Genomic DNA, 22,695 nt, shown 5'->3' with positions numbered 1-22,695 from the left:
GATATAGGAGAACAGATGCGCCATACGATTCCGTCACTTCTCCTGGCACAGATCACCGGCGCAATCAAGAAGCTGGTGGAGCAGCACTTCGTGACCTGCTCGGCCAATACGACGACATCGTTTGTCTACCTGCTGGAAGGGAAGGTGCAGGATTCCCCAGAGTGCCCGCAGTGCGGGCAGGTCGGCTCCCTCATGCGCTTCCACTCGGCGGCGGTGCACAAAACTATCTACGGCACACTTACCTACGACAGGTACGGCTGGACATAAAACCACCCGCGATTTGCAAACCCGTAAATATACAGTGATGAAACCTCTTGTGGTACTGAAGTATTGATGGGTCGGTGTTCAAGTTTGTGGGGCTCCGGATCATAGTACCGTGCTGCTCAAGTATCTTAGGAGTTCATATCGTCGTCTAGAAAGTATTGCGGAGGCCTCAGCTTCTGCTCGAGCACCATGTTCTTCGTCATTTATGCGGCAACCGATCTACTTGCACTGTGTACGCACATCGTCCTAAATGTACGCTAATGTTCAGCTCGGGCTTGCCCTCGCAGCAAAGCTGAGATTCACCAGGACATCGCCACGTGCCTCGAGGAGAACGCATTGCAGTGCCGATTCTGCAAAGAGTACCTCAGCGTCGAGGTGTACTCCTCAGCTACAGACGAGTTCCTCATGTGGGCATATCTTTCTGATCTTTCAACTCTTAGTACGGGAAGACAGCCGGGTTGCCGTAATCTTGGCCCCTTGCGGGCGGGTCGTTGGCTTGCAGGCAGTCTCCTCCGGACAAGGCCGACCTTCGCGTGTGCAAGTGCCACAAGACGAAGGCGAACGCGTACGGGCAGATCGGCAACCACTACTACATGTCCGGCATGCGGGGCCGTGCCCTCGAGGCCTTCCTGTCGGCCGCTCAGTGCTCGCTGGAGGTCGACGACGTCAAAAAGGTAGGTGTTTCTCGGTAAATTAGAATGCCTCAATCCGTAAAGTTGTTTGCTGGTTTTGACAAGTGACCTCAAGTGTACGATTCCTGGACCTTTTTGTTCCTTGAGTTTCAAAGACACAGCCCCTGGTGTGCTCGCGCCACGCGCAAAGGCAGTGAATGGGAAATGAAAATTAGTGAGCAAGATGTAATTGCGTAACAGTTAAGAAGAACGATGTAATACGTAAACGAAAACATGCGCTTCGTTCCGCAGGCCGAAGAGTACCTGGAGAGCAGTGAGAATGTCTTCAAGGCCTCCAGCTGGGAGAACGTGGACGAGCGTTACCTGAAGCTCAAGCGCATCGCGATCAGCCGCATGAGAGCGACCGTAAGTGACAGTGGACCGGACCTGTAAGGCGCAGTGCATGTGAATCGTGAAGTCGTCATCCGCCGTTGCAGTGCACTGCTTAGAACACTAAAAACGACGTAGCGGGCTCGATACTTGCGAAATATGAAACGCGTGCTTGGAATACGCCGTGTACTAGGGAACTTCTATGGTGCTGAATTCTGTTTACATCGAGTTCTTTGTATCACGTGGTCAAGGCCGCCACCATAAGCCGCCACCTCTCGATTAAGGTGGTGTATCGATCCTTACTCGCTCCTGCGTTGCACTGTGTATGCAATTTACTAGTGCCGGTCGTTACTTTAGAAAGAATCGACCAATGACGCAGATCCAGTTGTACTACGGCAACGTGGACGCGTCGCTTCAGGAGATCAAGCTGGCGTTCCAGTGGCTGGGCAGGAACATCCCCAAGGACTACCGCAAGAACGCCTCCAACTACGCCCTGCGCGTCGTCCAATGGTGCGTGCTCAGCGTTATGCAATATGTTACTGAACGAAAACATAAAAACTGCGCCGTGCCTGTGCTCGTCCATGTTGCCGAAGTCTGGGTGCTGGCGATCGAAAAAGCTTCTAATGAGGCTAAGGACAGTGCAGCAAGCAACGCAGAAAAGGGGGAGGGGGCAATGTTCCTTGCAGTACGTGGTCATGGTCTCGCTTATTGAAGACACATCGTTTTTAGAATGGTCGGGTTGAATACTGCAGCTGCCGCGTGGACGAGATCGAGGAGGAGGAGTTCTGCCTCCAGACGGCGGCGCGCGTGTTCCTGAACAGGCGCGATCCACGCGTCGCCCTGGACGTGTCCAGCCACTTCTGGGAGCTGGTCACATGCCGGAACGCGCCGCTCTACAAGGTTCGCAAAACAAGGAATATGTGCTACAGTATAGAAAGCCGGGCTTTAAATGACCATGACACGCAGCGCAAGAGACTGGCATAGCAAGGAAACAACATATAACGCGCTGCCTAGAGAAATGGGCTGGTGGTGTTCCTATATTCACAGCGCCTGCGCATCCGCTTCTCGCACACAGGGGCTGTTCGGAGCACTGCATGCATATGAGTAGTAATTTAGATATTGCCTGGAGGGGTGTATGCCAGGTACCGGACATTGCCATGGCAGTGCTGCAATATCTGTCCCGAGAAAACGAGGCAAAGGGTGGTCTTCCAAAGCCATAGCTTGCGTGAGACAGCCGAAGCATGTGCCTTGGATAACACACTCAATCTGAAAACTGGATGTCAGGCAAGCGGCGCAGCTTGAATGCCTGCAGGCAGGTCAACTAACCACTGCCGAGGCTGCCACCGGGCAAAATATCGCTACTTCATTCGTCTAACGTTGTCGTGTGCAAAAATAGGGTATTTCTTTATCTCGCAATCCGCAGAAAATGCCGGCCATCTCGCTGGTGATCGAGAGCAGCCACTACGTTCACATCGCGTACAAGAAGCAGAAGAAGCTCGAGGACACGGCCATCAAAGAGTGAGTGTCTCCTTGTGGCGGTGTCCTTTGTTCTTACCAGTCACCCCTTAACAGCTGCATCCACTCGCTGGAGGTCGACAAGCACCCCCGGGTGAGCGACCTGGTGGCCGTGCTCAACACCCTCATCAAAATCGTCGAGGTGCGCTTCTTGCGCACTGAAATCACCTCGGCCGTCGACGTCGGTGAGTGCACGCTCGACGAAGCTGCGTGCAAAGGTGGCAAGGACTGCGTACCCTGTCTAAAGCATAAATAAATGCAACGACACAATCGGACCACACGGACGCAAAGTGATGCTGAGCGATTTCCCGCAAATATAGTTTACATACACACAGAAAGCATAAGCAATGCCTCGTCTAGGCACACATCCCACTAATCGCGCATCTCCCTGTGCAGGGTACGAAGCCTTCCGCATTGCCCTCGGCGTCCACTACACCTCCATGCTGCTGAAGATTTTGCCGTACCTGGCTCAGACGCTGCTGTACAGCAAGAAGTGAGTGGCTGCTCGCAGTGGCATGCGATGTCCAGCTGGGAGCACACTGACACCTCTTTCCCATGCGCAGTCACAGCAAGTGCCGCGAAGTGCTGAGTCACCTGCGGCATGTGGCCGAAGTCGCCGAGGACACCGTGGGCATGGCCCTCTATTACGGCGGCCTTGCCGAGCTCCTCGTCCACCAGTGTGAGTGCCTGTTGAGAACTGTGGTGCACGACGGTCGGTTTCGATGTGGCATGTTTTTCGTGGCTTGCAGTGTATATGTGTTTGCACAGCGACATTTGGTGATGTTTGTCTGAAGCCTCAAAGAAGCGAGCACTGGCAACGGGGTTTGGAATTTTGGCGCTACCGGAGACGCAATGGGTGGCGCGTGACACGTCAATTTGAGTTAAGGTTGTCGATGTGATGGTTACTCACAAGACGTGCCCTAAAGTTCCAGCGAGCTAATGAAGAGTGTCTTATTACGCATGGTCGCGTATGCATCACCTTTCGTCGAGAACGCAGTGTGACGCGCATGTGAGGCGCGTGTGAACGCATGGTTGTTTAGTCGGCAGCTGTTAATTCGCTTTGTCGGTGGCGCGCACCAACTATACTCGTCGTTTTCTGAGCACTCTGGCCACAGATTACGCAAGAGGAATCATACTATATGAATTGCGGTGCGCTGTATGGACAAACAATTTCATGACAAAATGTTAGCAGCCATGTAGTACATATTCTTATCCTTCCCTTCCTCCCTCTTTTCGTCATTATCAATGGAAGGATTTCGACTACACCCCTTGTTTCCTTATTCCCCCCACCTTTTTTTTTTCTTTCTATAACGTGCCTTTATTCCCAACACAGCTTCCACCCCCCCCCCCCCACCCCCCATAAAACAAGTCCGGCATACACACCTGTGCGTAAATGCGGGGCACTGAGTTCCGACGAGCTCTCGCAACTACGTGTGGTGACAGAATTCGCGCTTCCTGCTGCCCGGAACAGGCTTCTGACAAACGACCGATGCAGAGCAGCCAAAGACATTGTGTGACGTTTTAATTCTCCTTGCGGCGCAGTCGGCATCGACGTGCCGGCGCTGGACAACGTGCAGGAGCTCTACAAGACCTGCCTGGAGTTCGCCATCAGCCAGTGCAGCAAGGCCCCGTACACGCACAACAACGAGATCGAGTTCTACCTCACCGCGGCCATGGCCATGTGGTACGCGCTCTCTGCTGCTTCTACTGAATACCTGAGTAATCGCGATTCGCTGATGACGTTGCCTTGCTAAGTCACTCAGGAGACGAACAGCATAACATGATCGAAGAGTTAGACAGGCAGAGTAGTACTGTCGGCTTAAAAATGTAGAAAACCGATGTAATGATAAACACTCTCGGAAGGTCGGAAGGGAACAGCAGTTCACAATTGGTAGTGAGGTGATGGAAGTTGTAAGGGAATACGTCTACTTAGGGCAGGTAGTGACCGCAGATCCGAATCACGTGAGTGAAATAACTAGAAGAATAAGGGGTGGAGCGCATTTAGAAGGTTCTCTCAGATCATGAATGGCAGTTTACCATAACTCTTGAGAGGAAAGTAATAACGGCGGTATCTTACCGGTACTCACCTACGGGGCAGAAACGTGGAGGCTAACGAAAAGGGTTCAGCTTAAGTTAAAGGCAACGCAACGAGCCATGGAAAGAAAAAATGATAGGTGTAACGTTAAGAGACCGGAAGCGGGCAGAGTGGGTGAGGGAACAAAGGCGGGTTAATGACATCCTAGTCGAAATCAAGAGGAAGAAATGGGCTTGGGCATAGCATGTCATGCGAAGGCAAGATACCCGCTGGTCCTTAAGGGTAACGGACTGCATTCAAAGAGAAGGCAAGCGTAGCAGAAGGTGGCAGAAAGTTAGGTGGGCGGATGAGATTAGGAAGTTTGCGAAAATCTGGTGGCCGCACCTGGCACAGGACAGGGTTAATTGGAGAGATATGGGAGAGGCCTTTGCCCTGCAGCGGGCGTAGTCAGGCCGATGATGATGGTAGTGGTGCACAGCGGTACACTCTGTGTGCTCGAAATAAATCAGGAGCCACCCGCCACGGCACGCCTCATATCCTAGGTATAGCTTCCAAATTCACTCAATTACCGAGCGACGGTTTAGTGCGAATGTGACCGTACAGCGCATTTTTGCGTTGACGGGCGTATCTCGGGTCTCCCGCAGGACCTCGTCGTGCGGCCTGGACCAGAGCTGCAAGGAGTGGCTGCGGCGTGCGAAGGAGCTCAAGCGCTCTTTCCACTGGCGCTCCTCGTACTGGGGGCGCCGGGCGCAGCGCCACTTGTCCGAGATCAAGTGGAAGTAGCAGCCGGCCGGCCCCGTCGTCTTTTCGGGATGCGGCCACGCTAATGCGTCGCTTTCCAGCGGTGACGAACGCGTGGCGGAGAAGAAATAAATATCGTTCGATTGAGCCGCCTAAGATGTTAAGCCTTTCATCAAACACATTTTCTTTTGTTTATTTCAATCCTTCAGCGTGGCGGCGCAGCCATGGCGTCGCAACAGCCACGTGGTTGGTCTCGTGACCAGCCACGTGGTGCGGCAACAGCTGTGCGCATGCGCCGTGTCAAGTGTGACGAAGATGAAGAAGGAACGCCCAGCGAAACGGAGCGGCGAAAGACTGACTTTGCAATTCAACTGAGCAAGTTCCACTCGGCCAGCTGTAGCTATCGCGTCACTCCAGGTTTAACCAGAGCTAAACCACAGCCATTTTTTTTACGGTTTATAAACTGTCTTAAATCGCTCGCGTATATGTTGTAGCTTCTAACGCAGCCGCGTATGACTCATTTAAGATCAAATGTCGAAAATGAAGGGTCAAAGGGCAAGCCACCATGGTGGACATAAGACACAATGATGTACCTCTGGTAGAGAGAGGATGGGCAGATTGTTCTTGGTAATCGCAAAGTGAGGGAGGGGAAAGCCTTGGGGGGGGGGGGGGGGGGGGGGGTTCTTCCCAACGTTTCGCCCTCTTGTCCAAACGCTGCACGGCTTGACGTCGAATTTGGTCCAAATCGGCGAAGATCAAATTTTGGAAATGACCCGGGCCAAATTTGGAGGTCGCCATCGTGTTGGGCGCGGTTAATTATGGTTAGACGGGGCAAGATGGCGACAGCAAAGAGGGAAGAAGGGAGGTAATTACCTGACGTCCTCTCGCTGTCGCGGCTCGCTGAAGTCTCCCTCCGGCCACGGCCAGTACCCGCTATCTCGGCGCACTTGCGTGTTGTCACTTTCGGACAATCAGCGACCGCTCCGGCGGCGCCTGGCGGTGCGCGCTTGCGACAGATTTCTTCTTGTGGCTACGTGTGTGTGTGGGGGGGGGGGGGGGGGGGGGGAGGGGGATGTGCTCGGCTTCTGCCACCCTTATCGTGGGGGCAACTGCTTGGAGCGGGGATGGGGATTTGGGATGTGGGGGGTAGGAGGCGGCGCAGCGCTCTCGAGCTGACCTCCTGGCTACACGCCCGTGTGGAAGGAGGAAAACGTCCGCTTCCCTGCGTCTCCACGGCGCGCCTCGCCGGCCAGAGATGGAAACGGCACTCCGAAACTCCGACAAGTTTCACATGCTGCACGGGATGAAATGCAACAAGCCTATTGCAAGTTTCGATACCACGGTGCGATTATTTGCGTAAGTTACGAAATTTTTAGCGATGCTAATAGTTTTGGTTATTTTCCGGGTGTTTAGTTTTCTACCCAAATTTTCCCTTTAAAAACCGCGAAAGATACATTGGTGAGGTCTGCATATGGATTGTACGGCGAAGCGAATATTGCGATAGAGAACAATACAAAGGCGAACTAAATGAGCAAATTTATTTGAATTTATTTTAGGGCTAATCAGTGCGAAATTGAAAGCCGCTGAATCCATCTTTAGAAAGACGTTATTTTTTTATGTGCATCTTCTGGACGTTGGGATAGTAGACTGTTTGCTACGAAGATCAGATACTAGTTTTGCTGCAGCGCCAGGAAGCACTGAGAAAGGTGATGGTCGCGTCAACCACAACGCGCTCAAAGCAGCTGGTGCCGGTGAGCACGTATGTGGCGATAAGGAGCTCGTACGAGAGATGGACAGCGAGATGCTTCTCGCCGGTCGCAGTGCTCGTGGGGAACAGGGAGAAATCTTGCACGACGCGCGGCTGTCAATGCAGGGCCAGATGTGCGGCCAGAAGACACCACGCACGATACACGAAACGCCAGGTCCAGTTGGTGTGGGTAGTGCAGGAAAGCCAGAGCCAGCGCACCTGCAGACACAAAAGGCGATCGATGTAAAAAAAAATTGCACAAACAGGAAATCCGCGAGCGAACTCTGACAGCATCCAACCAACGTTGCTAAGCCCAGCAAATTTATTTTGTAGCAAAAAATTACGAAATCCCCCTGACATTTAGCCGTGTGGCAAGGCGAATTCTATGGATAGATGGCGTGCGCTTACTCTGTGGCAAGGAGTATGTGTCGTGGGGGACGGCAGGCATGCGTCGCGCGCTGTCGCCCATCCATCCATAATATATGTGTAGACACATAAGCGGATGTGGGAATGCGGCGAGTTGACAATGTAGAAATATCATGGGTACAGTCAGCGGGTGCGAGTGTGGGAATTAAGGGTGTGGGGTTGAATTGGGATTTTATGGTGTATAAGTGGACTTTGCACCTCAGGTTCATGTTTAGTGTGGCAGCTGTGCAGGCGGTATGTACTAACGGGACAAAAGTGGTATACTCCGCGCAGCGGGCGCCGGAGCAACGGAAAACTGCATCGTAACGCCACTGTGACGTTCCCGCCTTCCAGGGGGGGTCAGCCACAAAGCAACCTAATTTGTTGCTATCTGCGGGTCCTGCTGAAGCGAGAAGAATTGAGCCAACAAGGCGGTAACCCGGCAAAACATTTATTTCTCTGCCTGAAAGCGGAACTGGGGGTCCGCTCACCGCTGGCTTTTAGGAGAACTGGTTGTCCGTCCGGCAGGTCGGGGCTTCACTCCGCTCATCTTGCGTCGGCGGGCCGTGGCTGCCTCGGCTCTCCCGTGGTCTGCCTCTCTTCCCGGCGTCTCGGCTGGCGGTGCTGTGACGGGTCGAGGCCATAGGACTCTTGGGCGTTTCGGCTGGCGGTCAGTTTGCTACGGTCCCTGAGGTCCGGCTTCGCTGACTATAGACCAGCGCGACCTTGCGTCCGTTCGCCTCCCCCGTCTCTGCTCGACCTATTTCCTTTGTCCCCCTGCCCCCGCCGCGTCTCTCCGGAGATTCCCTTTCTCTCTCTCCCTCTCTGTGGCTAATCTTCGCCCAACGGTTTTTCGTTGTCGCTGCTCATTCAGCCGACCAAGGGCACCCGCCAAACTTCTAGGAACCCGCGACCGTTACGACGGGAAGGCCGATGGCCTCGTTGGGGATGGGTCGAAGGGGATCAGGTGTCCCTCGGAGGGCAACGCTTCTCTGCAGTCAGTCTCGCCTCCTCTCTGGCAGCCCGTCTGGTGCCAGCCGCCGACCTCCTCCGCCACCTCGAGCCGTTACGCAGCCTGTCGTGTCCGCTGCTAGTAAGGTCGCCCGTCGGCCTGCACACACAAACGCACAAACGAACCCGTCTGCGCGTGCCGGTTGGAGGGGGGGGGGGGTGTTGAGCACCGCTCAAACCGCAGGGAAGACTGCGGTTGCGTGCGTAGGGCACCGCGCGCAGCCTCTTCTCTTTAGCCGTCTGGCTGTCTTTGCACGTCTGTATTCTGCATCGCCGGCCGCATTCCCCACCACCGTCTTCGCCGACATGTCTGGGTCGATAAATTTGAAGGCAGGCAAAATGTCTTGGGCACTGGTCGCCGGATTAGTTCTTTTCAGCAATGCCTGGGCCTCCCGTATGCGGCCCTTCACACCACTTACTGGCGGCATCTGGGATCGAGGCAGCCAATGGGAGCCCTTTATTATCTGCAGGCATGTCACTTGACTCGTTTGAATGTTTCGTGCTTTAGATGGCGTTACGATGCAGCTTCCCGTTGCTCCGGCTCCCGCTGCGGGGAATATACCAATTTTGTCCCCGATAGTGCATTACAGGGGTGTAGGGGCGTGCGTGTACAACGGGACCTCACAGAACGACACCCAAACAGCTGTAGCTGAGAACTGTAATTGTAAAGAAGCCAAAGTAAATAAAAACCCGCAGAAGCAGGCTTAACCTGCAATCAGATAAAAATGAAACAAGTGCAGCAACCACGGAAGCGCCATTTTCAGGTGAACAATAAAGAAAATAGAGGGCGAGTGAAAAAAACTCACACAAAGAATAAAAACGTTGAGGCTTCGATGACGAGCTGGCTTCGAGGGGGAGAGCCTCGCCGAGATGAACGCACGGCAGCAGTTGAAGAAGAGAAAAGAACATAAACAATAATACATATAAAACTAAGCGAAAAGTACACAAAAATGAATGCCATGAAAAATGTCACGAAGGCGGTTGAAAATGATACATCTTATTCAACGCAGAACTAGAAAAGCTAGCTCACACATGCATGGCAAACAATACAGAGGTTGAGTTTTATCAAAAGCTGATCAGTTGACCTAACAGAGAAAGTTCACTTAGAGTAGACACTCAATGCCTCGACGCGTCGCCTCGAGTCGATGGGCGAGGACAGGGACAGATGACCAAGGCCGCTTCATACACCACGCCGGCATGCAGTAGCTCTGAGCTGGCACACTGGAGCCCTCGCAGCGGCGACGACGGCCCGGGAGATGCTGGCCACCATGTCTAGAGGCCTAGAGGCGTTGCCTGAGGGCCCTATAGTTGCATTGAGGGGGATGGGGTAGGGGGGTGAGGGGAAGGCAGCAGCGTGGAAAGCGTTGGTGTCCATGCCCAGTAGGTAGGCCTCGGGAAGGAGACGACGAAGACCGCTTGCCACGTCGTGCCGCCGGCGATAAGAGTGTAATCCCGCACATGTGCCACACGTCGTTATGCCACATCGGGTTTATACTTTCACAATCCTTGCTTTGCCTTTCTCTTCTGAGCACGTTGCACAAGCCTCCTTGGTTTCACTTTCTAGTCTTATCTCATCCAACCTTGTGCACTAAGTCACCACAATGAAGCCCACGGAACATCTGTATACACTCGATTAGAAAAACGAAGGCTCAGATACAAACATCCAGGTGAAATACATAAGGAAACAAGAAAGGCAGGGAAAAAGCGAAGTAGAAAAAAATTGGCGGTGGGTTAGCTCTTGTTAAACCTGGAGTGACGCGATAGCTACAGCTGGCCGAATGGAAATTGGTCACGTGACCAACCACGTGACCAACCACGTGATCAGCCACGGCTCCGCGCCGCCGGCAGCTGCTCCGCACCGCGTGACCAACCACGTGACAGCGTGGCGGCGCCGCTACGCTGAAGGCTCGAAATGCTACCGTAATGTTGCTATCGCTACAATAGAGCCTAAAGAAGAAAGCAGCATTGCACACCGCAAAAGAGCCGGACTGCACGTCCACCTTGCCTGGTCAAGAAGCCCCCTTGAAAGTATGCAAATGTCACTATCACATACAGCTGATCAGGGATGGCTCCGCTTAGGAGAAGGCTTGCTTCATTTTGAATTGCTCAGGCCCAGGTAAAGTGTAATTTGAATAAATGACAGAATAAGGAATTTGATGGAATTGTTGTACAATTTGCAAAGTAGTGCCAAAGGTATAAGAATTTGACGACACGTGCAAAAATAATGATGAAAGGAGAAATCTACGCAAACGAAAAAAGGTGAACACCTTTAAGCCGTAATGGTGCCCCGAGGGTTTTGCTGGCAGAAATGTATGTGCTGATATCAAAAATATTACGCACACAAATGTAAAGCTTGGTGTCTGAATTATCTGAACATTGCTTATGTAACTCTAGTTTAGGTGCAATACATGTAAAACTTGAACGAATTCAGTGAAGTGTACTGTAGATGCAGCTGGATGGGGAAAAATTAGTGTAACGTGGGTGACTGGAAGCAACATGATTAAGCGAGACAGACAAACGCGAAAAGAATAATTTACATGGAATGTAGGATGAACAGATCGAGTATTACGTGGGCCATCAACTGTCCTAGACTCACGGTATAGGTAAAGCTCTTTTGGAGGGAGGAGGCATCTTACGTGAGGCAGGAATGGAATATCTTGTGTGGGTGCCTGAATCATGGACCGGGCCAGAGATCCGAACTCGCACTTTCTAAGGTGGCTCCGAAAACTCAAGTCGGCGTATCTGCAAAGACAAGTAGAAAGCATTGGATGTCGTGCGCACGGTGTAGAGGGGTCCGACGAACACGCTGCAAACTTCCCGCACTGACGGCAGAAAAAACGGCGTAATATGCCACGTGAGCTTCGATTCAATTGCGCTTACCTCCCTATTCCTGGCGGGAAGGCGGCTAAAGATAACAGGGAGAGGGGGGGGCGCTTTCATCTGCAGCCATGTCACTCTTCTCGCTTCTGTCCGGACAGCACAGCGTTTGTACGGGAGGCAGCAGCATACGCAAGCCTGGAAGGGGACATTTGCTCGGTACATGGATGCCGGACCTGGACCAAAGACCTGAGCTCGCACTTGCTGAGTCGGCTTCCTACTGTCCGTGTCCAAAGAAGACCCTAAGACGGAATAGCTGCAAAGATAAAAACGAAACCTCAACAAAGGGAACAACGAATGTATTTCAAATGCGGCCGAGGGCCACGCTGTACTACACTTGCTGTATTGCAGGTAACAAACGTGGCTTACACCACGTAAGCTTCAACAAGCTGCATCCTCCGCCGCATTCAGCGGCTCCTGGCGTCGGACAGCCTTAGCGTGTATCGCTCTCTCCTTTGCAGCCATCTCAGTTTTCTCGTTTCGATAAGTCGCGGTCCTGCTTATCGAAAACGCAGAAAACTGGCGCAGCGATGCAGTGTAATCAAAGCTTCTGACAGTACAGCGCTTGCGAGTATCTTTTAAGTATCTTTCTTGCTCATACCCTTTTTCACAGGAAAACACAAAGTGTATGATGTAAATTTTAAAAATAGTTGCTCCGAAATATAGCCTCGTGAGCATTATTTTCTCCCACTTCATTTCGCAATTAATTCTTTTGCTTCATAGCCTTCGGTCACCCCTGCCTTTGATAGCGGAATCGGTGATCGAACCGGCCTGTTCAGCCGTCAAACTAAAAGTCGACCAAAATAGCCAGTATTTCGCCCACCTCTTGGTGTTCCAACGGTGCAGTAATTGCTGGCCAAACGTGGCTAGTGGGCAGAGCTTTCCGTGAAGCCCAGGCCCGCGTACTCTTGTACAAGTAGGAGCCCACCCTTAAAGACCTTTCGTTCTTTTGTTAAAATAAAGTTGTGCCTATCCACGCCACAGGTTGCCGCACTATTTCAACGCAAATTGAGCTTCCCGGGAGTTTCTTATGCTTTCTTACAGCGCCAAACGAGGGCGCCAGGAGTTCGAGTAAACGAGTTCTGCGGGGAAGTGGAAAGTTAGGAGAAAAAAAACTGGCCGAGGCTTCTGGCTGCGCAAGGTGAAGAAAAAGCAAGAAGCGCAGAAATATACAAATGCAGATAGCTTTGCCAGGCAGTCCATTCATATTCATTTTTTTCGCTGCTGTCGCGGATACACATAAGCATAGACACGAGCATAAACATGCGCATACGCGTGCACATATCCTGCACACAGACACACCACAGAGAGCGTCAACACTAGTACTCTAATTCACTATAGTCAACACCAACTGTTTATATCAGGTGTTCCGGGGAAGCCCGCCACTAATTTTAACGATAATTTTTAAAGCAAAATGATTACTTTTGCGGCATGTATAATACTGCCAGTGGTGGTGGACATCAGAAAAAAGGTTAATTAGTAAGTTAGATAATTATTAGAATTTAGGCATCCAGCTTACTAGTTTACATGGTTCACTTTTCTTCTGACGTCCGCCAACAATGACATTACTATTCGGCAAAGACAATCTATTATCCTCAAATTGTCTATTTTTAGAAAATTAGCGGTGCACTTCGTCGAGATAGGCAGATAGGGTTCTTTTATTGAAAAGCAAAGATTTTAGCCGGCATGAAAAATTCGCTGACATGCTACTCTGCGACAGGAAGTGAATTGGGGATAGAAAGATGGAAGACGAGAGGCGCGCAAAATTAAGTATAGGAAGAAAAATGAGAGAAAAACTATAGAAAAGAATGCAAATAAAAAACGCATTGAGTTTTGGACTGAATTGCATAAAGGAGTAATACTATATGTGATATGAAGTGGTGAAGAGCAATGTCCTACAAAGGAGATGACAAAGTTAACTGAATGAAGAATGAAGAGCGCAAAATGGTGAGATTTACGGAGAAGTTAGGGTTCGTCATGTAGGCCAGCGTCATCCAAGTACACAAGTCTAAAATTGATTGCACGTCTCTGCTGCATAAATCCGGCTAAGGGACCTAGCACACAGTGCACTATACAGCCTTCGTTGAAATATCGTGCATACAGACGGAGAGTAAGACTCTGCGGCTCCGTGTTCAATTGGACATGACTGTTATTAAAAAATCCTTCCTAGTAACTGAAACAAGAAAAACCTCGAAATGGTATACAGTTAGCGAGTCTGTAGCAAGTAGTTGACGGAGAAGTGCGCACAGCAGCATTCGCTTCTTCCACTTCTGCCATGCTGAACGTACACTTGCAGTAGCAACCCTTACACATCCACATTGGTCATGATGGCATCGCAAGGACGAAACAACGGTTGCGGGAACAGTACTGGTGGCCCGAAATGAACTATAAAGGTGAAGTCATGATTGAGTGAAGCCTTAAAGTCGTGACTGTGCTGCTTGCGACGCATCAGATAAATCGGCAAAAACTAACTGCCGCGTTGCAGCCAGTACAGTGATCTGAGAAGCTCTGGTAAAATCTCGGAATCGACATTGTCGGGCCGATGAAGCGAGCACGTCATTAGTGCGGATTCGCAGAATCTGTTATTGATTACCACAGCAAGTGACCCGAGGCGGCAATCGTGTCCATCATCTGCACAAGCATTAGTAAACGCACCCCCCGAACTCTTTTATGAGGGAAGGGTGATGCCCGAAAAGCACTGTGACTGACAATGGGCTTCCGTCCATGTCGACATGTTTTGAGCAGTTTTTACAGGATAGGGGAATCGAGCACTGTGTTACAGCCTTGTACTTCCTACAATGCAATGGTCAGATTGAGCGATTTAGCCACGTTCTTAAGGAATACATCCATGTTGCGGTGTTGGAACGGAAACCACTGAAGGAGGCTTAATAGGCTACCCCGCAGCGTCAACGGCGTACGCGCTGCATGGAAGAAGACAGAGCAAAATTGAATGTGGCCGGCCTTCCAGAAAGGAAACTTTTCGAGCAGCGTTGGGACACCACAAAAAAAAAAGTTGCAACATTGGGTAAAGAAACAGCAGAAACGAACAAAAAGGTTCCTCTATTAGAAAGTGGTTGCCAGATCGTCTACCATTGAACCAGGAAATTTCGTGAAAATAAAAGGTGTACCGACAACGAAGTGCAAGTTTTCTTTTCCGATGCAGGTAGAGAGAAGAGAGAAAGTGCTGAAGTTTGACTTATTTCAGGTTTTTCAATGTTCCGCTGTTTTATGAGGGGGTAATGTGTTGTGTGCAGGGAGCACTGCCAATTATATCATAACTATGCACGAGATTGTCTTCAAAATAAAGGGGAAATTCTTGGTTCCCCATCAATGTAGTCTCTTCTCATCACTAAACGATATCGCGCTACCCCAATCGGTATACAGTGTAGCTTCCTTTATGATGATCGCCCTTCTGCGCAGTGCCGACGGGTAGTAACTGATCACAGCAGTTGTAGGTTGCGATACACCAGTTGTCAGTTGCCAACACAAATGAAAATAATCGCGTATAAGCAATGGCAAAACAAGGAAGCCAAGCACGTTTTGAAGACACTAATTGTGTCATTCCTTTCGAAAAGCTGGGAGTCAAGTCAATTAAATTCGACGTGGCATTTGTAGGTATTAACAGTGTACACTGCTTATTAGTCATTAATTAGTCTATCGATTAATAATTACTCAATCATTAAATAAATCAATTTTTATTCAAGTGTCAAGGGAGCACCTTTCAGCGTCAGTATAGCGGTGGACAAAAATCAAGCCTTTTTCTTAGTTGCTTGTACTTTACAAAGGTGAGCACACTTGTCTAGATCGCTGTAGCAGAGGTCTGCTGAGAAAAGGAAACGGAATTTTAAAGCTGGTACAGAGTGTCAAAGATTATACTTGGAACTCGAGCACAACCATATAGACGTACAAACCGTGCAGGTAAAAGTGCCTTCTCCTTTGCAAAGCAGTTCAGTTCAATTTCCGTTCATTTTCACTGCAGCACACCGCCCCAGGGCTCCAGACAAGCGCGCTTACCTCTGTACCAGCAACATTTGCATGCAGGCCTACTAAAGGAGGCAGTGGAAGTAACAATTGCATGTAGCATCACAATGTGAAATGGGAAAGAAGCCGCTACGTAAAACTGAGCACTAATAGCTGAGTTACAACACTACCACTTTTATTCGATTAACAAAGACACGAGGGGCACATGCACACGGAAAACAGTAATTTTGAGACAGACTGCGAAACATGTTCATATGTCCACACATTTTCCTAGAGTAAGGCAGTCTATATAGAGTGCTTTCGTGGCGTGATACCGTTTGAGTTGGTGGCATTTGTCGCTGCCTAGAAGGCTCGATGCAGCTATATATAATAGTGTAAAATATAGATGTAGAATCGTAAGCCATAAGAAACTGCATGCGCGTAAGAAATTGTTTCAAGCCCTAGACCACTCATAAAATAAATCACAATACTTCCACTGTGTGACCTTCACGCGTTCTAAACAAGTGCACGGAGAACTGTACAGATCTCTTTTTCTAGTCTGTGTGCTATGTACTTTATGGGTTTTCGCTACGCATGCATGTCATATAGCGAACACATTTCTATGGCCGTCCAGCACAGTGGCTTAGGTTGTGGGAAAGTTATTTTTCTTTTGCACTTTTTACTTATTATGGTGTTCTCGTGTTATATGGTTGTCCCTAACTCTATAGCTTCTGCCAACCTCTGCTTCATCATCATCATCATCAACGGCAGCAGCTGCAGCGGCCTGACTACGCCCACTGCAGGACAAAGCCATCTCCCATATTTCTTCAATTAACCCTGTCCTTTTCCAGCTGCGCCCACCCTATGCCTGCAAACCCCCTAATCTCATCCACCCACCTAACCTTCTGCCGCCCCCTGCTATGCTTGCCTTCTCTTGGAATCCACTCCGTTACCCGTAAGGACCAGCGGTTGTCTTGCCTTCGCATTACATGCCCTGTCCAAGCCCATTTATTTCTCTTGATTTCGACTAGGATATCATCGACCCGCGTTTTTTCCCTCACCCACTCTGGCCGCTTCCGGTCTCTTAACGTCACACCTATCATATTTATTTCCATGGCTCGCTGCGTTGACCTTAACTTAGTATTGGCCTTCATTAACCGTATTCTAAAGCAAGCTCGCATAAACGTAAAAATGCTTTCGTGCGTTGAACTAATCTTCCACATTTGTAATCCTCAAAAACCCTATTTAATCATTAACATTGAGTCCTTGCAAAACCTTGCTGTTCGCTTTTTTTTCTGATTATTCCAGTTAGTCTAGCGATGAAGTGCTAAAACATCGTGCTTAGTTGCACGACTTCCTTATAAGTTGTAGTATCGCAATACATTACTTCATCAAGACTTCTTTCAGCCCCCTCTTGTCATCTTTCGGAATCGCGATCATTCCTGCAAACGTAAACGCATCATCTGTCGCACACCTCATTTTGTGACATCTTCATATCGCGCACAATCACAGAGTGGAACAACTTATCATCCCACGCCGCAACAAAAACTAACCTGGTTGAATTTCAAGACCTTATACGATCAGCGACTACCTTTTTTATTGCAGGCTTCTTTTTACTTTCATGAATTATGTTTTTCTTTCTAGCATGGTCCTCTGTTTGTCTTGTACTATCTTGCTTTTACATGCCCATTCGCTCTGTGCGATACCATATGTTTAAAATTTCTCCTTTTGTTTGCACCCTGCTTTTTTTTTTGTACTTTGCTCATTGGTTTCAACCAGATCATTTTGTTTAACCTTACTATATTTGTTTGCTTTTCCTACACCGCTAGCGGTGACTGCGCATCTTTGCATCTCAGCACTTTTGTTCTTTCATTTTTTTTTGTTGTTGTTTCCATCGTGTGATATTCTTGTTCAGCTGGCCTTCGTTTATTGTATATATTTGAAACGTCTATAGACCACTTGGGTATATTCTAAATAAATAAATAAACATGTTCCGGTTATCCGCGTCTTCTCGAGAAAGCAGGCATCGTGGACAAGACTTCGAGTGTCGACAGTCTTATAAATGGAAGACCGAAGCGACTGGTGTCGCATATAATTTATTTTCCACTTCACAATGGCAATGAAATGTCGATAGCGGTTATTGTGTTTTGTTCTTTTTTCTGGGCAAATTATCAGCTCAAGAAACTTTCTTATACGAAGCATTTCACCGAAAGGCACTCATTGGCCTCCTATAGTAGGCTCACGTTGTCAGCGACAGTTTCTTAATTACGTGCGCGTTTCACTTTCGACGGTACGCGATGGTTTGGAAAATAAAAAACCAAGAAAAAACAAAGACACACACGTCCGCTCGCGAAACACGGAAAATCCGCGCCCCCGAACTTGAGTAGCGTATCTGGCGCGTCGCGCAGCCGCCGGCAAGCCTCATTGGGGACGCGTGCAAGAATTCCGTTGTGTCGGAGTGTGACGTCACCGACGTAACCATGTCAGCTCGTTGCGCTTCCGACACGCGCACGCTGAACTTTAGCCCGCAAACTGGACACCCGTGTGCTCCTGTTCTCTCTTTGCCTCTCTCTCTTTTCGTGCTCTCTGTTTTATCTTCGCTTCGGTCAGCTGTCTTCCTGTCGTCGTCTTGTCCGAGAGCTTAAAACATGAACACCGGCGCCGCATGGATTTTGAGTGACAACAGCGGGCCTTCGGGTGGTCGTGGAGGCTGTCGGCTAGCTGTGTTTTTTTTTTCTTTTGTGTAATTTTGTGATTTCAATCCATGTTTTTATGGCGCGCCTGCACACACACACACACGAACACATGCAAGGAAAACCACTCTTTAAAATCAGGGTCACGGATTAAAAAGAAAAGGAAACAGTAAGACGGAAAGGACATGTTTCCGGGTTGCTCGATTTTCTGGCAAGACCTTTCTTGCTTGTTAGGTAACCTCTTTCGGAATGGAAGTGGATGACTGGTTCCGAGTGTCAAGGCGCTTACGTAACTCGCTCTCGGTGGAAAAGAAAATTCTACCACTTCTTCAAACAATCTACATCAATGCCAGTGGACGCTCGTCACGTTCCTTTCTTTCTTTCCATTTCGTTGGCGAACCACCGCCTATAGCTAACAGCGACTGCTTTCTGACAGGCAGCCGTGACGCTTACATGACACTTATTTACATAGACTGCATTTCCCGTACCGCATATCAAAGTAAATCTGCGTTCCAGGGAAGGGCGAATATTTGGAACGTTCGACATACTATTCGAATTGTTCTCTTTTCGCCATTCGCACCGACCCAAATTGAAGCATTTGACCACATCGATTTATTCAACGTCCCCGAAGCTCATCAAATCATTTGTGCGTAATAACGGCCATCGCTGCCGGAAGTATTGTAATTGCCATCACTGGACTGACTGTAGAAAAATTCAAGCAAATGTCTCCGGTTCAATAAGAGATGTCAAAAGGGCGCCAAGCGCGGAAAACGAAGCACGGATGAAAAGAACATTCAGGCACTCACCACAGGAAGAGTTTGGAAAATTTTTTCCTGACAACGAGAGCAGTATAACTGGAGCCAGCTCAGGGAGATCATGGCCAAGCTAATTTCACAAGTACTGGCCCAGCGCAAAGCGTAATTAGTAGCATGTGTGTAACTGGTCGCTATACTTGGCTGCATCTTTGATGCGTAATGTTGATGTGCGGTGTTTAGGTTCGGGAATAGAGCCCAGAGGGCCAGAGGCACTATCCAGTTGCACTCTGCGCTGGGCCGGTACTGATTAAGGGGGACACTGGTCTTAGACCTATTTTCCTTACTTTTAGTCCAATCCTAATGAAACTGTATCACCTTGCTCAGTTTTTATACTGATTTCAAATATGAAATTGTTTTTTAATTATTTCATTACTTTTTAAGATTAATAATTTTAATTAGCCAATTTATTAGTACCTCGGTACAAAAAAAATGGCTCAATAAAAAGTAATTTTTAACCCATGCCTACATAGTATGGTGAGCAAAGAGTGCAATAATCAAAGCAGTTTTTCCATTTTACCTTCATCAGTAATTTTACCGCACTTGGAATAGCAGCATTCAAAGTGTGAATATCGTGCATCGATAAACTTTGAAAAATTACAAATTCTTGAAGCGTAATTGAACAATTGTGCTTCGATTATAGCATACAGTGTGCCTTCAGCTTCCCTAAGCAAACAATATGACATGTCTATCTGACTTAGACGTTAAGATATTGACGTACTAAGACAGCCAGGTGTCCAAAATTTTCATGGTGTTAAATTGCCTGCTCCTGCACAAATTGAGCCCCACAGTGATCTAAATTTAATATTATGGTCAAAATATCGATTTCCTGGAGGAGAAAACTGGTAGAGTTTAAGAATAATAGCTATAGGCTCCAAAAACGTCATTTTTAAAAAATTGATTTTTGGGTCATTTTTTGGTCCCAAAGACCAGTGTCCCCCCTTAAATTAGCTGTTGGATAACCACTTGCATCCTACTTTAGCCAACTATTCTCCCACGTCTTTCGATTACTGTCAATCGAACAAGAAGCGAGACTTCTCAACAATTAGAAATAGAGTAAGTACCAGGCGAGAGCCGCTTCTCGCCAAACATCTGGAGTGACTTTTGCTTGATCATTACCTGAAACTGATAACCTTCGACACAACACGTGCCAAGCAACGATAAATATATATGAGGACTTTAAGTACATTTTTTACTTGTCTTAATATGAACTAATGGCACTCAGAGCATAGACATTTTCCACTGCTTTAATTCGTGATTGTAACCTTCACATTAGCGAAAAACTTGGGGATTATGTAATGGACCTTAAGAGTGGATACCATTAGAGATCCCCATTGTTGCTATTTTGGGACCACCAGCACCTACAGCAGCTGTATTTTGCAAACGCATATTCGAATTTTCTGCTCTCACTTCATAATAAATCGTTAAAGGTGACTGCGTTGTCAGCACCACACTCATATTTTTTTCCCGCTTTTACGACTGCTGCGTACGACTCGACGCTTGCCTCAAGCCTACTGCACGCCATGTAATGCACCTGCTGAGGTCATCGGGGCCTGCTTTCGCCCACGCAGTTCGTTTTTTTCGCCGCTTTTTTTGTCGGAGACACTTCATCAAGTCTTTTGGGTTTGTTTAAATAGAAAGGACGACCCCGAAGATGTCAGTGCGTTGCCCCTTCGTGCGCACACGCACATGTGGACGTGACACGCACAGGCGCCGACAGAAGTAAATGCAATATGCACGTGGTCTTCCAACAGTACTCACGCATTGCTCATAGAGGTAATCCGGAGGTACAGTATGTGCACGGGGGTGACTATCACTGGTGCGATTCCGCATGGAACCAGTACTTTTCTTGATTTTGAGTACGAAAGCACTACTCCAGACGTACCAACCCCGAGCAAGAGTCTTGTCTTGTGTGAAGCATCGGTGTCACTCGGGTAAGCTCGGGTTAGTTCGAAGGAGCGTCGCGCCAGCTGCGCCCGAGTGGAGAGAGGGTGCGACGATGAAGACCGAGAAACGCGGTTGCGTGCACGTGCAGATGCCAGAAAGAAGAGGCGAAGAGTGAACACATGATTTTACACGTTTACTCGCTTGAGCTACGTGAAAGCCGTGTCACTTTTTGCTAATACACATTTTTAAATGCACCTAGAACAGAGGGACGCGCTGTGTTCTCTTCTGAACTCAAGTGCGCGCTTCCATATTGTACGACCCGCCACGGTGCCTCCATGGTTACGGCGCTCGGCTGCTGAGCACTAGGACGCGGGATCAGATCCTGGGCGTGGGGGCCGCGTTCCGATGGAGGCGAAACGAAAAATACTCCCAAGTGTTGTATAATGCCAGGGAACGTTAAAGAAAAAACCTCGAAGTATTTGTAATTTTTCCACCCGCCGCGGTGGCTCAGTGGTTAGGGCGCTCGACTACTGATCCGGAGTTCCCGGGTTCGAACCCGACCGCGGCGGCTGCGTTTTTATGGAGGAAAAACGCTAAGGCGCCCGTGTGCTGTGCGATGTCAGTGCACGTTAAAGATCCCCAGGTGGTCGAAATTATTCCGGAGCCCTCCACTACGGCACCTCTTCTTCCTTTCTTCTTTCATTCCCTCCTTTATCCCATCCCTTACGGTGCGGTTCAGGTGTCCAACGATATATGAGACAGATACTGCGCCATTTCCTTTCCCCAAAAACCAATTATTATTATTATTATTATTATTATTATTATTATTATTATTATTATTATTATTATTATTATTATTATTATTATTATTATTATTATTATTATTATTATTATTATTGTTGTAATTTTTCCACAGTTCTCCTCTACGGCACCTCTTTCTTTCTTCCATTTTTCACTCCCTCCTTCCTCTCTTCCCTCACGGTGCGGCGGAGATGTACAGCTGTCCGAGTTTTTAGTAATACCTTGGAAGCGTCGATGAGGTGGTCGTTCAGCATCCCATGCAGAACCGCTGTGACGAATCGGAGGAGAGTGCGTGTATGCTCACAGAACTCTTGGCAGTTGCAGCGTCGTATGCACGGCTATTCTGTTGACTTAACATAACCCTGCCGCTGCGCGAGCCATAGCATTTCTCATACAATTTTGAGAAACTTTATTGCGCGAGCAGGCGAGCAGCGTGGCAGGCCAGAAGTCCCAGACCATGGAAAGATCTGCAAAATACAGGCATGCTCATAGCAGTGCTGATTTTTTCTGCAGATTGGATGAGACTATTGATCTTATTCATATATTCTATGATGCATGAAGGTAAGGCAGAATAGCTACGGCCTCTATTAGTCATCGTGGCTGACTACTGTGAAACCCCTGCACCTTCGCCTACTACAGACAGCACCGCTGTATAGTCGCAGACAAAAGTACCTATTGCAGCTGTCGCCTTGAAAAACTATATAAAGTAGTCGCGTGCATGGCTAGATATGAACGCGTGAGTGTGCAAGCAAAGCTTCCTTCCGGTAGCTTGCACACGCATTAGGTCTGAGGCTGCTCGAACAGTGAAAACGCTACGTGGAGAATTCAAGGCGAGTGAGACACGAAAAAGGTCAGACAACGCGCTGCTAACACACGCGTCTTCTCGCGCCTCAGATCTACGCTGCTAACGAACGAGGGAAGTGGGCAGAGAGAGAGAAACGCGAGG

The 22,695-nt window shown here is 48.8% G+C and overlaps 1 protein-coding gene across 1 annotated transcript in view; it reads left to right on the top strand.

Moving 5' to 3' along the window:
* Positions 1-5,702, top strand: part of LOC144093717 (adenylate cyclase type 10-like) — a 31,380-nt gene extending 25,678 nt beyond the window's left edge. Inside the window, exons 22-33 of the mRNA XM_077627328.1 lie at positions 52-251; positions 552-671; positions 767-938; positions 1,188-1,301; positions 1,645-1,775; positions 2,018-2,165; positions 2,689-2,783; positions 2,838-2,965; positions 3,177-3,273; positions 3,344-3,459; positions 4,323-4,464; positions 5,460-5,702. Of these exons, the coding sequence (XP_077483454.1) occupies positions 52-251; positions 552-671; positions 767-938; positions 1,188-1,301; positions 1,645-1,775; positions 2,018-2,165; positions 2,689-2,783; positions 2,838-2,965; positions 3,177-3,273; positions 3,344-3,459; positions 4,323-4,464; positions 5,460-5,598 (1,602 nt within the window). The 3' untranslated portion in view covers positions 5,599-5,702. The remainder of the gene's footprint in view (positions 1-51; positions 252-551; positions 672-766; positions 939-1,187; positions 1,302-1,644; positions 1,776-2,017; positions 2,166-2,688; positions 2,784-2,837; positions 2,966-3,176; positions 3,274-3,343; positions 3,460-4,322; positions 4,465-5,459) is intronic.
* The last annotated feature ends 16,993 nt before the right edge of the window (positions 5,703-22,695 follow it).

This window comes from Amblyomma americanum, chromosome 6, assembly GCF_052857255.1.
Source record: "Amblyomma americanum isolate KBUSLIRL-KWMA chromosome 6, ASM5285725v1, whole genome shotgun sequence".
In the NCBI taxonomy this organism is placed as follows: Eukaryota; Metazoa; Arthropoda; class Arachnida; order Ixodida; family Ixodidae; genus Amblyomma; species Amblyomma americanum.
This window is presented reverse-complemented; position numbering and strand designations above follow the sequence as displayed.